Source organism: Protopterus annectens, chromosome 3.part0, assembly GCF_019279795.1.
Source record: "Protopterus annectens isolate FY-2018-M chromosome 3.part0, PAN1.0, whole genome shotgun sequence".
Classification (NCBI taxonomy): Eukaryota; Metazoa; Chordata; order Ceratodontiformes; family Protopteridae; genus Protopterus; species Protopterus annectens.
In genome coordinates, this window is record NC_056731.1 from 31,114,457 (window position 1) to 31,133,489 (window position 19,033).

The window sequence follows — 19,033 nt, forward strand, 5'->3', positions numbered from 1 at the left end:
ATTCGAAGTTTCTATCCCACTCAACAGCCCCCAACCCTAACCAGGCTAAAAAACTTCTCAAAAGCTAACTACAACCTCCTAAGGGAGGGTATCAGTAGCTTCGCACCACCACACCCCTCAGAGGATGCAGACAAATATGCTGAATAGTACGGCAGTGCATTATACAAGCACCTGTACAACTGCATGGACTCAGCCATACCTAACAGAACTAAAACCTGCTTCTCAAGGAAACACAAACCTGTCTGGTGGACATCCTGTATCAACAGGCTTTATAACAAAAGGAAGAAACTGTTGTCTAAAGGTAAAAAGGAACAAATTCCAAATTGGCAAAACTCCCTTCTTAGCCTCAACAAGCAAATTAGATCATTAGTGAAAACCTCCAAAGCCAATTATGAATCGAAACAAAGGTAAACCACAAAGCCTTCAGTTACATCAGAAACCTCCATGGCAAAGTCCAGGGTTGTTCTGAATTAGTATTTAACGGTATCACTTACACTGATGTTGTTGATTTAGCTAACCTGCTAGCAGATAAGTTCAGCGCAAACTTCACCCCCCCCCCACAAAGGCCCATTTGACATCTATGATACTTGTCCCACACCTCACATCTCTATAGATCAAGTGTTAAAGGCCCTGTCCAACGCAAGCAACATAGCTTCCATGGGACCTGATAGTATCTCAGGCTGTATTCTGCGCCATCTCCAGCAGGAACTAGCTTCGTCATTGAGCACCCTATTCAACCACAGCCTAAGTACAGGCTTCATTCCAGCAGAGTGGAGAACTGCCATTGTCATCCCTTTGCACAAAGGTGGTGCCACTACTAACCCTAGAAACTATTGCCCCATTAGCTTGACTAGTCTGATTTGTAAAGCCATGGAGCATATTATTATGGAGCTCATAAACAAGGACATAGGCAGTCTCCAAGTACTTGACATCACCCAGTTCAGATTTGTCAAGGGCAGATCTTGCCTGTTGAACCTAGCTGATTTCTTTGAGACTGTCACCAAGGCCCTGGATGAGGGAAAGTCAGTAGACACAGCTTTCCTTGACTTGGCCAAGGACTTTGACACAATCCCCCACTCGGGCATCATCAAAAAGCTAATACATCTTGGTGTAAATCCTATCTCATCAGGTGGGTGGGCCAAATGGCTCACCGATAGGACCCACAAGGTCAAAATAGGCACCTCCACTACTGACAGCAAACCTGTCACTAGTGGTCTTCCCTAGGGATCTGTCCTGGGACCCCCTACTGTTTGGCATCTACTTCTCAGAGGTCCAGGCAAAGACAAAAGGCCTGTGGCTGACCAAGTTTGCAGACAGCTGTAAGTTAGGTGCTGTCATTGACTCCCCAAATGATAACATACTGTAAGAGGGTCTCATTGCAACAAATGACTGGTGCCAAAGTCATGGCTTTAAGTTAAATGCAAAAAAATGTATTATTACACCATTTGGAAAAAACATGGCATATATTACCACATCAATGGCAACCCTCTAAGCACACAACCTGTGGTGAGAGATCAGGGTACTCTGACATTGAAAGCTGCCGTTAAAGTTGTACTTTGTGTAGAACAAATGATACTGCACCCAAATGGTTTACATGGAAAGTGACTGTGTTGCTCTGTGTAAAGTTACATATGCTGTTGTGTTTTTTCAAGTGTCTTTTACATGGTCATTGTTTCCTTGGAAGAGGAAATACAAACTGCTGCGACCTAAGTTATTCGTAACGACATTGTCCCTTGAGCTCCAAATCACTCTTTCGGTAACCTGGAGTGTATGATATAAGAATAAGTGAATAAAGGTGCAGTGACTGCAAGTGTATAAACATTATAATATTCTGAAGATATTACAGTACTGGGGATATTCCTGTTGCTGCAAGTAGGAAACTTAAGTTTTATACTTTAATACTAGGTCTGTATGTCTTCGCACATAGAAGTGTTACTTGTTTTCGGAATGCTACTGCTAAGTTATTTCTCTCCGCCACTGTGGGCAGTATTACAGGTATGTAAAGCAACTAAATGCCACAGATGTATGCAGTATTACAGCATGCATAGTGGTTTTATTGTGGGTATTCTGAGCCATGTTATTCTGTTCATCGCTTCCCATCCTTGTGTTTGTCTGTGGTGCTGTGTGCCAGTTTTCTAGTGTCTTTGTTTCACCCTCTCATCTGCGGTTTGTTCTGTTTCTCCCTAAATGCCATTGCCTTGGAGATATATTGAAACAGAAGATTTTTATAGGAGTATTACAATTCTGATTTCTTTTTTCTTCATTGTAGATGATGTTCTTCGTGTTTCACTGTTGCAGTCTTCACACTTGGGTTATCCTGCCAGGGGTAGACCTCAGTCGGCCCGAATAGCAGAGGCTTAGTATTTCTGCGTTAGTTGCTGTCACTCCAGGACTGACGTCAGGTCATCAGTGGTATAAAAACAGGCAGCCGACGCCATTACATCAGTCTTTCTTGCCGAGGAGCTAAAGGACTCTAAAGACAACCATAAGGCATTCTTTAGCTATGTCAGAAACCTAGGAGGAAACTCCCAGATATGCTCAGAATTAGTTCAAAATGATGTGAAGATTACTGATCCTACAGACATTGCCAACATACTGGCTGAAAGGTTCAGTGCAAACTCCCCCCCTCCCCCCTTAAAGGAGAGATATCTATACCAAATGATTGTAGCCCCCCAAACATCTCTAACGCCCAGGTGAGAATTGCTCTCTCCAAGGCAAAGAACACAGCATCCATGGGACCTGATGGTGTCCCCAGCTGTGTGCTCCATGAACTCAACGAGGAATTAAACCCACAGTTAGGACAGCTGTTTAATCTTAGTCTCACCTCCGGATGCACTCCAGGAGTGGCGCACTGTGGCCCCACTCCACAAAGGCAGTGCCTCCACCGACCCTGGAAATTACCGTCCCATTAGCTTGACAAGCCTTATCTGCAAAGCCATGGAGAGGATCATAATGGATCTCATAAATAAAGACGAGGGAACTTGCAGACTTTGGATCCAACCCAGTTTGGCTTTGTCAAAGGCAGATCATGCCTTCTAAACTTGGTTGACTTTTTCAAACAGTCACCAAGGCCATTGACGAGGAAAGGCAGTCCATACAGCCTACCTAGACCTGGCGAAGGCTTTTGATACAATACCTCACTCGGTATCATTGAAAACTCATCAACTTAAATGTAAACCCATACATTACAAGATGGGTTGCAAACTGGCTGAGTGACAGAACCCACAGGGTCAGAGTTGCTGGCGCCATGTCAGACTCAAAGCCTGTCACAAGTGGTGTCCCACAGGGCTCAGTCCTGGGCCCACTCTTGTTTGGCATCTACTTTTCTGAAGTACAAGCAAATACAGGAGGGTTATGGCTGACAAAGTTTGCAGATGACTGCAAACTGGGCACCGTAGTTGAAAACACATCCGACACAGATATCCTTCAGAAGGGTCTCACAGAAACGGATAGCTGGTGCCAGAGCCATGGCCTAAAGTTAAATGCCAAGAAATGCATAGTCATACCCTTCGGGAAAAATAAGGTTACCCCTAGCTACCATATAGGTGGCAATCCCCTGAACACAGAAGAAGTTATTAGGGACCTGGGAACCCAGGTTGACAGTAGCCTTTCTTTCGACACTCATATTGCTAAAGTAGTTAGGAAGACCTTCTACATTGCCCACCTTATCATGAAGGGATTCACATCTAGATCAAGGGAAGTCATAGTCTCCCTATACTCATCACTCATCAGACCAATGATCGAGTACAATGCCCCATTCGAATGTATCTGACCCGACACTTGCAGCAGCTGGAGAGGCCACAAAGTTTCTCACCGAAGGATAAAGGGTCTCAAAATCTGTCTTATGCTGCCCGACTGAAAGAACTCCAGTTATATTCAGTTGCTTACCGCTTGCTCAGAGGTGACCTATGCCTGACATACAAGGCCATGTCAAACCCAGATTTGATGAACATGCTTCATCTCAAAAATCTAGATCCTTCAGAGCCACAAGGCGGGAGACTTAAACCTCGACACGGTTATTAATAGGACGTGCTGGAGGGATAGATTCATCACCCAAAGACTCCCTATGCTGTGGAACAAAATCCCGGTTTATGTGAGGCAGAGCACCTCGCTGGCCTTGTTCAAGAGGAATCTTGACCAATGGATGGGAGATCGCAGATACACCCCAGGGGTTACCTCAGTGTCACTGCTCGACAGAGGCACAGCAAAATAATGGGCATAGTTTCTCCAAACTAAAGGGGTGGCGTAAGCCACAAAACTATGGGCTAGGCTTATAAATGCCCTCGGGCAGATAGCCTAGTATGAACCTATGAACCTATGAGCAGTTCACACGAGTGTCGGTCAGCCGCTACCTGAGTTTTTGTTTCCAAAATTGAAGTTGAAGTCTTCTAAAGCTAAGTACCCTGCTGGGGATCCTTTTTTCTTGCTCTAACCGATGTCAGAAAAAGTTAAAAATTGTCTCGCCTGTGGAAAGCAAATACCACACTGAGATTTCCATTCTTACTGCGTCACCTGTTTAGGCCCAGACCTTGACGTCCCTCGCTGTCGGTTTTGTGCTTTGCTCAACACCAGAACTATACGTTGTTGGGCCCTTATCATAGCTAAATACTTTCGCTTATGGTCTCCGTATTTCGAAATGGCTTCGGTAAGCCATTCGACTACCGATCTGAAAAAACATAAGGATAAAGACAGAGACAAACCACACAGGTCCAAAACTGCCGATGACGCTTCCATTAAGCTAGTCACCAGTTCCCTGGTACTCAGGCGCTTTCGCAGTCCCTGATACCCACTTCTATGGATTTGGAGGCCACTACCAAGATCTGTTTGGAGTCCAGTATGCCTCGAGACTCTTCTTTGACTACGAAACCTGCGGATGTCTCTACCTTGGATGGGTCCGGAGCCATTGTTCAGGCACCGGCGTCTAAGGAAGTTCTTCACACTACCGATATTCAACACAAACCGATGACTTCTTTTGCATCTTCAGTTCTTTCTGAAACTAACAAGTTTCTAAGGCTCAGAGTACGAACTACGTCTAAAAAAACCAACGACCCAAACTCAAGCACCTGCTTCCTTGCCTCAGTCTCAGATGCTTAAAATGGCAGAAGACCTTATCATGCTCATTAGGGGAAGCCAGCCTACCCCCGCTAAAAGGAAAAAAGACTTGTCCCAGCAACTTTATCTGGCCAAGAGTCCGACTCTGAGGTTTCTGATTATGAAGACATGCCCTTATCTGCTTATGAGGATTCAGATGCAGAGGAATCCATTCCTTCTGCCTCTCCTCCAGAGGATTTTTCTTGTGGTGAAACCTTGAGAGAGCATTTCCATTGGGAATGCCAGGATTATCCTCAGTCCAAAAAGAGACTCAGGGAATTTTTAGATTTACCATAGCACAGACCCTTGGCTATTACTCCTGTTCTGTTGTGGATGATGTTTTTATGGAATCCAGTCTAACTCCTGATACTCTACCTCCTGCTCCCAGAAAACCTGACGGGTACTAAAGAGTCTCTGACTCATACAAATTTCTTTTCAAAAATCCTACTGCTGACCCAGAGGTCATCTCCCAAGGACCTAAAGGAATAAAAGCAACCACAGCTAAGAATCCCACCCCTTTGGACAGGGATTCCCGAGCTTTAGACAGATGGGGTAAAAAAGTATACACCTCTGCAACTCTTGCCATTAGAGCATTAAATTGTCAGTTCCACATGCTGAAATACCAGCAACATACTATGGAACTTATTAAACAAAAATTATCTACCTTTCCTGACTGTGCAGAAAATAAAGAATTACAGGAGCTTATGCATTCTGCAAGCCAAGTTAGTAAGCATACCCTGCAATGTGGGTTTGACGCCCTAGAAGCATCCTGCAGGGCAGCAGTCACAGGTTCTGTACTTAGAAGGCATGCTTGGCTTAAGGAACAGACCTTGCCAAACCATGTCAAATCAAAATTATTGGACACACCACTGAATAAAGACAATCTGTTTGGCACCAAAGCAGAAGAGGTTTTGAAAAAGATGGAAGAAAAAGCTAAGTCTATGCAGACAGTTAAAGACTTTTTGCAAGTCCAGCCTCCAAGATTCAGTAGGCATTGCCCCTCAAAACATTGGTTCTTTTCAGCCCCCTCAAGGCCACCTCAGACTAGACCTAAGGGAAGCAGACCCCCCATACAGCAGTCTTAGGGTTTGCAGAGTTCTAAGCAATAGAGTACCTCCACTTCAAAAACAGGGAGTGCTAAGCCACCCCCTTATGGAAATAATTTACAGTGACTTCTCAACTCCACCTCTCACTTCTGCCCATCTGCTCGTACCCCTAGGAGAAAAACTTGCCTCCTATGCAAAAAACTGGGCCTCCATCACCAATGATCAATGGGTCCTCAACATAGTGTCCCAGAGGTACAAATTTTATTTCCACATGCTGCCAACTCCAAAAGGGTTCATAGATCTTTCTCCAAACCAGTGGGCAGAGGCACAAAACCACGTTCATTCCGTGCTCTCCATGAGGGCAATTCAGCCTGTTCCTGTAGAACAGGTAGGCCAGATAGGCCAAGATTTCTACTCCAGACTTTTCCTGGTGCCCAGAAAAAAGGGAACCTGGCACCCAATCCATTCTAAACACCTTCCTGGTAGTACCAAAATTCAGAATGCTCACTCTATAGCAACATCTCCCTATGCTGTCGAAATATGCCTGATTAGCCACCCTAGACCTAAAAGAGGCCTAGCTGCATATCCCAATCAGAGACTCTTGCAGGAAATACCTACATTTCAGGGAAGGATCTATGCATTAACAGTGTCTGCACTTCCCTTTGGCTTATCCACTGCTCCCAGAGTTTTCACAAAATGCTTGGCTCCAGCCATTGCTTACTGCAGCAAAGAAATATTCAGATTTACCTCTACTTGGATGACTGCTTGATTCAGGCAGACAGTCAGGAAAAGCTGTTGCAGCACCTGACATTTGAAAAAGACCTACTAACCTCACTGGGGTACACTATCAACAAGAAATCCAAACTAGTCCCCAGTCAAAGAATTGTATTCTTGGGAGCAAGTCTGGACACAGCATCCCAGATGGCATTCCTTACTCTAGAAAAACAAGCCTATCCGACAGGCTACATTTCTCAACTGGCCACCAGAACCCAGTTATCCGTAAAGAAAATCCTGCAAGCTCTAGGGTTCATGGCCTCCTGCATACTACTAATTCCATATGCCAGACTGCATATGAGGAAACTTCAGTGGTACTTAAAAAGCCTTTGGTGTCAACATTCTCAGGACCTGGAAATTATTATACCTATGATACCTTGTCTAAGGAAATATTTTCTTTGGTGGCAGCAGCATGCAAACACAACAAGGGACTTCCCTTTTCATAAACCCATGCCACCCAGACCCTAATCACAGATGCATCAGACTATGCCTGGGGTGCAGACCTGGACGCTGGTGCATTCAGAGCCACTGGAGCCCAAATCAAATTCATCTGCACATCAACCAAAAAGAGATTCTAACTGTTCAGCATGCTTTGACAGCTTTCAAATCCCTGCTCTCTCCAGGGCCTCTACTAATCAAAACCAACAACACCACAGAGATGTGGTACATCAACAAGCAGGGGGGGAACTCACTCTTACCCACACTGCAGGCTAGCCATGACCCTTTGGAACATGGCCTCAGCCATGCATATTCACCTGCAAGCTCAATTCCTGCCAGGCAACAAAAACTCTCTGGCAGACAACTTAAGCAGAAATCTCCTAGACCCACATGAGTGGCAATTAAACCGCGACACCTTCAGCCTTATGACCCAGAAATGTGGTACCCCGAAGGTGGACCTATTTGCCTCCCCCCACAACCACTAGCTCAGCCAATGCTGCACCAGGGAACCTCACAGCAAGGCCTGGAAAGTGGATTCCCTATCCTTCTAAGGGGTAAACCTCTCAAGCTATGCATTTCCCCCCTACCTCTTCTTACAAGAGTATTACTCAAAATATGGGAGGAAAGACCAAGGGCAATCCTGATTGCCCCAGACTGACCACGCCAACATTGGTACCCATTACTGCGCAGTCTGTTACCGTTGCCTCCATGGCACCTCCCCCAGATTCCAACTCACCTGATTCAGCAGGAGAGAGAGTTCTTGCATCCACAATTGCAGACCCTGAACCTGGCAGCCTGGCTTATTCCTTGACTTCTCCTCCAGTGGCCAGCCTAAGCAAGCAGATACTCAATGTTATATGTGAAGCCAGATGACCCAGCACTAGAAAATCCTATGCTGGCAAGTGGAAAAGGTGTTGTTCCTGGATCTAGACTAAAGGAGCGGACCCAGCACAGCCCTCCTTACCTCTCATCCTGAATTACCTAGCAGACCTACTCCACTGAGGCCTGTCCTTCTCTTCCATTAAGATACATGCCTCTGCCATCTCTGCACTTTACAGCACTGAGCCTCCTCTCTTCTCTCATCAAGCAGTTCCTGAGAGGGTCTAAACTTAAGGCCACCAAGAAGAGCCCCTACCCCTGCTTGAGACCTTAACTTTGTGTTGGAAAATCTCATGCTGCCCCCCCCCCCCCCCCTTTGAGTCTGCAGCTTCAGCAGAGTTAAAATTCCTCTCTTCGAAAACAGCCTTGCTTCTGGCCATCACTTCAGCTATAACAGTGTCTGAGCTACAAGCACTTATGGCTGTGGAACCTTTCATCGTTTTACATGCTGACAGGGTCTCCCTCAGGACTAACCCAACTTTCATGCCTATAGTGGTGTCCAGTGTGGCTCTCAACCAATCTATTCATTTGCCCACCTTTTTCCCTAAACCTCAAAATAAGGGGGAAGGGATCCTGCAGTCTTTAGATGTGCACAGACAGCTCAGATTCTACTTGGATAGGACTAGGCCCTTTAGGAAATCTGGCCAGTTACTAGTCAGCTTTGCAGCAGGGGCAGAGGGCAAGGCCATATCAAAACAAACCATCTCCAAATGGATAGCACATTGTATCCATTTCTGTTACAAACACCATGGGAAACCACCCCCGCAGGGGGTAAAAACACATTCCAGTAGGCCAACTTCAACCTCTGCAGCCTTTCTCAGAGGGACATCCTGGAAGCTGCAACATGGAGTTCTGTTCATACCTTCACCAAGCATTGACCTTCACCAAGCATTGCCACCTGCCTATCTTTTCCAAATCCAGGGCAGGTTTTGCTACAGCAGTCTTGCAAGGCCTACTAGCCAGCCCTAACACTTCTTGACTGCCTCCACCCTTCCTCAGCTTTGGGAATCAACCCAAGTGTGATGACTGCAACAGTGAAACATGAAGAACATAGTACAGTTGTGTACGCTTATCATAAATGGAAATGGTCAAGTGTATTCACTGTTGCAGTCCTGGTTTCCCACCCTCCAGCCCCCTTGTCTCTCTCTCCTCCTCACTCTTTACAGGGCTATTAGTATTTACTTTCTACTGGTGGTGTTTTTCCACCATAACTTAGCTCCCTGTTTGGGAGCTCCTGACATTTGGGGCAAGAAAAAATGATGTAATGGCATCGGCTGCCTGTTTTTATATCACTGACGACCTGATGTCAGTCTTGGAGCGACAGCAACCGACGCAGAAATACTAAGCCTCTGGTATTCGGGCCTACCGAGGGCTACCCCTGGCAGGATAACCCAAGTGTGTTGACGACAACAGTGAATACACTCGAACATCTAATTTATGGTAAGTTTACGCAACTATACTTTTTGCCATGAAGGTTATGGAATAGAACCAGCATGTTTGAGTGCAGAAGAGTAGAAGCATCCCCTCTGCTTTTTTGCCCATTCAGTCATCCGAGTCAGTAGCTGTCCTTGAAGTCAAGGAGGCAGTGTTTTAATTTTTGTTCATATATGTGAACAGCAGATAAGTCTTATACAGCTAGAGTGAACATTTCTGCAGTTGAACTGGGAAAGGGAACTGTTTTTCTTGGTTAACAGAAATAGCAGTGTCCCAGGGAACTTAGAACCCCCCAGCGTTAGCTTCTTTCCAGTTGTATGCCTCTTCACCACAGGAAATTAGTTAACTTTTCAGGCAGTTTAATAGATAGAGGGGACGTTTGATTTTACAGAATGGTGACATGGATTCATTAGTGTCAACATCTACATTTTATGGTAACAGCAACTATGATACGTTTGTAAAATGCCTGTGTGTATCTTCTTTTTATTATTAGAGCTATTTGAATATAATGCTTTTTTTTTGTTTAGATCAATGAACTAAGTCATGTCCAAATTCCTGTTATGTTGATGCCAGATGACTTCAAAGCATATTCCAAGTTAAAGGTTGACAATCACCTTTTTAACAAGTGAGTAACTAATTTTGAGCCTGGAACATTATCTTTAACTAGTGGGTAGTTTTCTGTAATTGTTTTAAAGGCTTGTATGGAAATTGTTCATGATTCCTCAGTTACAATTAATATTCATTTCTTTGCTGCATCTTTTTGAATTATAATATGAATGACACTCTTTAGCATGAAAGGTATCTGTCATAACCTAGATCAAGTGAAAGATCAGATGTGTTGTTTTTCACATTTATATTGAAATATCTTATGATATGTGGTTCAGGCAAAACAGTGTCATGCAATAAAACTTTGTTCAGCCTAGTTGGATGCTTTTCAGCCTGTTTAAGTAGCTTGTTCTGCTTGCCTGTGGTGAGCAGTGGGTGCGACTGGTGTGACTCCGCCTGAAATTTCCCAGAGTAATTTAGACAATACTTTGTCATGAAACCACCCATCCATCCACAACCCCTTGTTCCAATTTTTGCACACTTCACTTTTACATTTTCACCTCAATATTGACAGAACCTAGAGCCAAGGTTCACACTGCTGGGTGAGTCACCCTGCTGCGGTTGTTCTTCATACCAAACACTTGCACGCACACTAACACCAATGGCCAGTTTAGTGTGTCCAGTCCACCCCACTGCATGCCTTTACAATGTGGGAGGAGACGGGAGAACCCGGATAAAACCTACACGAACACAGGGAGGACATGCAGACTCCAAAGAAGGCACCCCAGCCAAGAATCAAACCTCTTTCTGTGAGGCAGCAACACTATCTGCTGTGTCACTATGCTGCTCTACTTTCTGAAAGAACGGAGAAGGTGGTAGGACCCACTGCTGTAGCACTTTTTGTTTTTGTTCTGAGTTGCTAAGCCATGTAGTGTATACAGTAGTGGCTGGCGAAACCACAGAAAACTGGTTTATTTTTTCCCCTGGATTTCCAAGTTTATGTTGCCCTCATGAGTGAATAAAGTGATTTATTACAGCTTCTGGACAAATATTGTATGTATACCATCAAAGGAGTGTGTGTATCATATTCTAACTGACGTACAGTGAAATTTAAATATATATATATATATATATATATATATATATATATATATATATATATATATATATATACTAAAGCCCTCTGTTAAGTGCTAAGATTTGTATAGTAAAAGCTAACTTTTTTTAACCTAAAGGTGAGACAGTGTATCACAGGGTTTCTGATGAAAAGAGCCATCTGCTGTTGGGCAGATCTGCAACTTCCCTAATCATACTGCACCACATTTAAGCTGTTAGCCCCCCCCCCCAACATGCCCACACAAACACTGGTGGCATGGTTTGCTGGGTCAATGTGGCTGAGAGGCAGGAAGAATAAAAGTAACAGTGCCATCAATGCTGATTCTGGAAGGGCAGCTGGATGAACTGTTCCTGGGCAAGTTATGCGTTACCCATTCCCCCAACATATGTTGGGCAAGCATGCAGTGGCTGTTGAGAGGTTGCCGCCCCTTCCTTCCTGGTGGTGTGCTTCTCTGCAGCCCTGTATATCAGAAAACAGGTTACCTGTGTTGTCAAATCCTGGGCCCCTCCAGAAGCCTTGGTTCTGGCTCATCCCCAGCATGCTCCCATAACGCCCATACCTGAGAGAGGTGAGTTGGCATCACCTCTTCACTCCTCTGCTGCCTCTCATTACCTTCTCCAACCGCTAGTCCACTAGTTAAGTTTTGGATCATCTGGGTCTTAGTCCCTGTACTCCACAGAGCCAGTAAAAGCCTGCTTAAACCTTGATATCTTAGAAATCTTGTGGGCTACTAAAACAAAAATAGCATAATTGGTGGCTTTCTGCTTAGGCTGTGTGTGAAAATGCGTCACTTATGATCATGTTCAATAAATGTGGTTAATGAAAAATTAATTCAGATGCTGGCTGCTAGCACAAAGTTTACAAGGCAGTTGTACATTGACTGGAGTTGTATAGTTGCAGTAATTGTGACTTCAAAAGTGAATTGTGATGAACTGGGTTCATTTATTTTAAGTTAAGAATTTTTTTACTGAGGTTTATTTGTCTTTCTTTCTGCATATTCTATATTATTTTATTTACTTCTGTGTGATTTCTTTACCCTTGTGGTATTGACATATTCTTTCCTTCATATGTTACACTGATGTACGAGGATAAAGTCCTATGATCCAGGCGACCTGAGGTTCTGTTAGTGACTCAATCACCTGCTGGAGCTGATATGGAAGAACAAGGGAATGATGAGACTTAACCCTCCTTGCCCCTGTTTGTGGGTATGTGTGTGTTTTGGTGCTCTGTCCATGACAGACTTGCCTATACAGACCAGGAGTACATGGGGGAGAGCTGTCTTTGGGGGGGGGGGGGGGGCATCACATGCAGTCATGTACAGGTGACACTAAAGCTTACAGTGCATTCCTCAATTGCCAGTGCATGGACAGCTCCCCCTCCAGGCTCGCCTGCCTATCATCCTAAGGGAATGAATAGTCCAAAGGGCTCTCACCCTGTAGAATGAACAGATCCATGAGGTGGTTGGCAGGGCAGGTTTCATGGTCAGGGAGGAAGATTGTATAAAAATGATGCTGTGCTGTTACCTGCAGTACAATGTAAAATGTTTTGTGACATAGGCAGAGCAGCATAACATCTGTTGTGTAACGAGCATTTGCCATGTATTGTAGTTAAACAGTAGTATAATATGGGAGCTTCCAGTGCAGTGTCAATAAGGAAAAGCACCTTACTAGTGAGGACTTCTGCAGTATCTCCCTGTTTGTTTCTGTACTTGGTTGTAGTTCACATACCAGTTTTTATTTATTATTGTCTATTTCTCTTTATTTTTATATTATCATTAGTGATGCCCTTCCCATATCACTGTTGCAGTATTCTTCACCTAAGGGATCTCCTGCCAAGGATAGCCCAGTGTGTGTCCAGTATACCAAAACATTCAGCTCTTGTAGGCACAATACATGATGCATTAGCTTCCCTTGCAAAATATAGAGCGTGAAGGTGACATACACATGCAAACCCTCAGAACTTTGCTGCCAGTCTGAAAGCCATTATTGTATGTTGCTCTGAAATCCCTTCTGCTATGCTAGTTATTAAGACATTTTTCACAAGTGTCCCATTAGGATTTATTCTGTTCTTTTTTTAATATTGTCTGGTATTGAGTTCATGTCATCAAGGCCCATGGTGGTGCAGCGGTTAGTGTTGTCGCCTCACAGCAAGAGGCTCTCCCGTTCGATTCTCAGCTGGAGTGCCTTCTGTGTGGAGTCTGCATGTCCTCCCCACAGTCGAGTGACGTTAAAGACATGCAGGTAGGTGCAAGCATGAATGTGTGTGCCTTTCTTGAAGGTTGGGCATCGGGCTGGCAACTCAGCACCATAAAAATCCACTGCCAATCATTAGCGGACCGGATTTCTGCTGTGGCGACCCCTAACTGGGAAAAGCTGAAAGACATTACTACTGTGGTCATGTCATCCAAAAAGGTGAAATGTCAGTGTAGGAGTCAGATTCCACCTAAAGACCATCACAACCAGTGACATTTTTTGCTTCGATGCTTCCTATGATCATACGCAGTGTTCTGCCTGCCAGGTATTTGTGCCTAAGGCCCTGCGTAGTTGTATCTCCTCTTTGTCCATATATGTTGAGAGCCAGTCCAAAATGGATTCCTGCAAGTAAGGCATCTGCAACCTCACAAAATAGCAACATGAACCAAAAAAACAACCAGCAGATAGTGGAAGCCATAAAATATATATTATATCACCTTAGTCAAGACATCAATATACAAAAGTTACAAACCTGTTTCGGCTTATATTTAGCTAAGCCTTCATCAGTGTAAAGACACAATAAAAATCACACGTTTATATACTGTCATTAGCCCATAAACCAATTAGAGGTGTTCATTTAGTCCTGGGGCAAAAAGCCCTCCCAGTTTAATGATCCATTTTCTCTCTTTGGCATTAAGCAACTCATGCCATCCAGATTTATTATATTTCATACCCAAGATTCTATCAATAATCATAAAATGAAAAGATGCTGTTTAGTGAACTTCATTATGTTTAAATAAGGCATTTGTATGTTTTTTTATTTTTAATTTCACTAAGATGTGATGAAATTCTGTGTTTAAACGCTCTAGACGTTTGGCCTACATAAAATGCTGAGCACTGGCAAGTGGCCAGGTATAGAACCCAATCTGAGCTGCAGTTTGCAAAGAAGGAAATATCATATACTATACTGGTATTTTTACTAGTGAAGCTACTCGTTTGTAATATTCTGCTGCAATGTGTACAGTGACCACAAGAATAACATCCTTTGACAATTTGCCCCTCAATGGTACTCTGCAATCTTTCCTTAGGTTTATATATTCCTGGTTTGCAATGGTTAAAGGAGGACGCCAGGTTCCTCCCATTCCTAAAAGAAAAAAGGCAATCAGCTCCCAACAATTTGGAGAGCCTGTTGTACGCCTTAAGGATATTCCAACTGGGTTGTACACCGTCAGTAAGTGCCCCAACATTTCTACCATAAGTAGTCACTAGTGTAGGGTGACCTTTAGTTCTACCCTGCTTGTCATGATATTGTAAGAGTGCTTCCCTAGCCATACCATTGACAGTATTCCCAGCCTGCATAATATGTCCTGGTTTGTAGCCCCTTTCTTTGAATCTCTTGGTTAGGTCATCCCTATAATGCAAATAGGTGTTGTCCTATGAGCAGATGAGTTTCACCCTCATATATTGCGATTTAGGAATATTTCTGCATATATGGAGGGGGTGAAAGCTGGAGGCATGGAGAAGGGAATTATACTCAGGGAACTTAGGATAAACCGTTGTCAGAATATTGTCTGAAGCTCTACTTATCAATACATCCAAAAATGTAATACTGTCTTTATGATGGTTCACCGTAAATTCAGTTCCCCATTTATTTTCATTTAGATATTCCACAAACTCCATCAGGTGTTCCTTATCCGATCTCCATACCATCCAGCAGTCATCCAAATATCTTTTCCAGATATCTATTTGGTCAAGGTACAGATTATGGGAGCAATCATATATGATCTGCTCTTATATATATGCCAGAAATATATCTGCATATATAGGAGCAAATGTAGCCCCCATAGCTGTGCCCTTGATTTGTAGATAACATGTATTGTGATAGAAAAAGACATTCTTCGTTAATACATGCTTAGTTAGACCCAAAAGAATAGTATTAAAATCTGATGGATACAATTCTGACCTGTATAACCAGTATTCTAACGCCTGGATGCTGGCACAGTGAGGAATATTGGTGTAAAGGGGTTTCATATCCAGGGTACAAAGTATCCAATCATCCTCTATTTGCATCTCAGAGATGACCTGCAAGAATTTAGTCATGTCTTTTAGATGAGCCCTCACCCATTTAAATAAGGGTTTCAGATACTTAGTTAAATGTTGGGAAAGTGGCTCAGTCATAGATCCTCTACCAGACACTATTGGCCAGCCAGGGGGATTATGCAGGTTCTTATGTATTTTTAGGTAGAAAGTATATGAACTGATTATTGGGGTCCAGAATAGTAAATTGTTTCTTAACATTATCAGTGATAATCCCTTCTTCTACAGCCAGTGATAGAAAACCATCTATTTGTTTTTGAAAATGTTTGGTAGGGTTATATGTAAGTTGCACATAATATCTATTATCTGCTAACTGATTTTTTTGCCTCCTTATCATATTGCTCCCAGTTTTGCACCACCACAGCTCCACCTTTGTCCGCTGTCAAAATCACTATCTCGTGATTGTCAGCTAACTTAGAAATAGTATTCATCTCATGTGTGGTTACATTACTAGCTTTAATATGCCTATTCGTAGAACTGAAATGAAGATCCCTAAGAGTGGAATTTTGAAATGCTAGTACACTATGGTGCATCGGAGGGGAAAATGTAGATTTGTGATATCTAAAATGATCATGAACATCAGTATTACCTTTTTCCTGAAAATACAATTTTAAATTAAGAGTTCTACAAAACTCAGCCACATCTTTGGCAAAATAATCCTCTGAAACTAAGCCACAAGGTATATATGAAAGACCTTTATCCAGAATACTTATTTCCAAGGACGAGAGAGAGGGTAGGATGAAATAGTCAATACATTTCCTGCTAATGTTTCTGTACAAACTTCCAGAATAATCCCTCCATATTCACTACGCTTTCTGTGTTTTCTATTCCCCCCCCCCTTTTTTTTGGTTTAAATATTTAAGATTACTGGAGTTCCTCCTCTTTTGTGCTGGTGAACCTGTAGATACTGATGTTTCAAAGTCATACGCAGAAGAGGAATCATCCCCTGGTGTATCAGATTTTTTTTAAGTATTGACCTTGAATGTTTTCTTTTAACTGGGTTCTTATATTGTTGTGAGAATCTAACATGCTTACCACTGTCCTTAGAAAAGGCGTCACCTTGTTCATAGTCTGTTAATCCCTAAGGATTTTTTTCCTTTTCCTTTCTTTAAGTTGTATTTCCAAGTTAGTCAATTCAGTACTTAGTTTCTTAAGACGTAAAGAATATGTGGACTGTCCCTCAAATTCCTTAACTTGTTCACCTATCTTAGTAATAGCAGCAATTTCTGTATCTATAGTTCTGTCATGAAAACCCATCAGTATCTCTACAAATTGCATTGTAGTTTTATGTTGTGCTTCCCTCCATTGCTGAAGTAGGGCCTGGTCAGGATTGCTCAACATTGGTTGAGTTCTGACTCGCCTCTGGGTGTTACCCCTTTAACTGTATAGGCCTTGAACAATTTATAATGCCATACATTGTTCCTGAGGGAATGCATGTGTTTAGTTAGAGTGGCAAATAATGCCTCACATGTATCCTCCCTATTAACCAGTATGGTGCCATTCCCTGATGTGGAATCCATCCCATTACCAAAAATTGCCAGGTCCTCACGATCAGAGGATAGTCCCTTAATCAAATTTGAAATATCCATAGTGAATGTGCAGCAATTCAAATATATATATGATCCCAGATCTATAGATATGATGGACAATATCAACCCCTGGCCACGTGACAGGACAATATCAGTCTAGGCTTTTCGCTTTAGTCAAATCCAGTGCTTCTTAGGAATCATAAATCATCAGTTGAGAAATGTGTTAATCCCAAGACAGCCTCGCTGAGTCCTACTTACTCACTACCAGTGTTGAGTCCACTATACCCCATATCCATGAGGTCACACCATATATTAAATGCCCTTAGTGTGATCCTCCATTCAAGATGGACATTAACCCCCCCACATACAAATATAGTGCAAATTGTAAAAATATATTTTAAAAATAGCAATAGATGGTAGATGGAGAACGTGGGTATAGAACCAAACTCGTCAGAAGAATATTTAAGTAAGTCCTAGGTAGATAAACTGATGGGTCCCAATTATAGATATAACTACCTATCACTGTATATTGATAGGTAATATATCTATACCAAAGCAAGCCAGTAAATAAACTATCTCTAAGTGGAACAAATTGGTCTCTGGAGATCAATATAATAATAAACTTAAACTTCCCCCTACATAGATCACAACATCAGCAAGACTGAAAGCAAGGGGAATAATGTAAACACTTTACTCATAGGGAGCCTCCTTAGCAGGAAAACCATTGGAGTGCCTGTCCATAAATCTTGGTGTGCATTTAATATAATTAAATGATTCCTCCAGTATCAGTTGTCATGAATTATAATTCTGCTCTTATTATAAGTGCTAAGGATACACCAGCTGCTATTTTATTTATTGTGGAGCCCATTGATTAGGGTGAGATATCTGCCTTGGCTACAAACCACGCATTATGTCATTCTCTTATTGTATTAATTAGACCTGGTAAAATATGTCCATCCAGCAGTATACTATAAAAAGTATGCATTAACACCGTTAAACATTCGGAATCTGTAAGCATTTCAACCGGTTTGTAACTTTTGTATATTGATGTCTTGACTAAAGTGATATAATATATATTTTTATGGCTTTCACTATCTGCTGGTTGTTTTTTTGGTCCATATATCTTGAGAACCAGTGACTTAAGCTGTTGGATCAGAGTGCTCTGGTGGAATCCACCTGCCCCGAGGGTCAGCCGTCTGCCAAGAAGTACACCAAAAAGTTAAGCCTGATCCGGTTGCTGTCTAACCTCCAACAGCTATCTCTCTCTCTCTAGAGGCCAGTGAAGCCCTGAGGACCATCTGGTGCTTGCTTTGGATTCCTGTGCCACAACTTCGTCGGAGGCAACATGGATTCGAATTCTCACATATCCTTGGAGGCTTTTCCAGTATCTGCACCTGACTTTGAGGGGGAACCTCTGCTGATAATATCCAGTGGACCGAGAAGAATTCCTCATATTTTAGTGAGGGAGGAAATTCCAACCACCATTATAGAGTTGCATCAGGGGTCTGACTATCCAAGGGTTTTCTGAGCAAATATGCAGATAAAGAAGTAGAACGCTAAGCATATTTCCACTGTTGTTAAGAATTCCCAGCATGAATGGCAAGATTTCACTCAGGGTTTGTTTAATGCTTTACTGGCCTTGAAGCCTGCTTAAGGGGTGTCTGTCCTTGATCCCCATGGTCTTCCACTCCTGTCAAGTGGCCTAAGGAATTGGATTCCTCAGATAAGAATTTGGATTCTGGGGAAGAATATTTGGCTTACTTTTCCCAAATTCCTTCCCCCTGGATTACATTTCAGAGGAAGAGGATTCCTTGTGTCCAGATTCCCCATGGAAGGGTTGTCCTTAGGGAATACTGTTGCCCTGGTGGTGGACTATTTTAAGTGTGACTG

The 19,033-nt window shown here is 42.9% G+C and overlaps 1 protein-coding gene across 1 annotated transcript in view; it reads left to right on the forward strand.

Annotated features, from left to right (window-relative positions):
* The window catches only part of PIP4K2A (phosphatidylinositol-5-phosphate 4-kinase type 2 alpha), a 1,425,784-nt gene that overhangs the window by 665,508 nt on the left and 741,243 nt on the right, over positions 1-19,033 (forward strand). Inside the window, 1 exon segment of the mRNA XM_044064562.1 lies at positions 10,190-10,287. Coding sequence (XP_043920497.1) covers positions 10,190-10,287 — 98 coding nt within the window.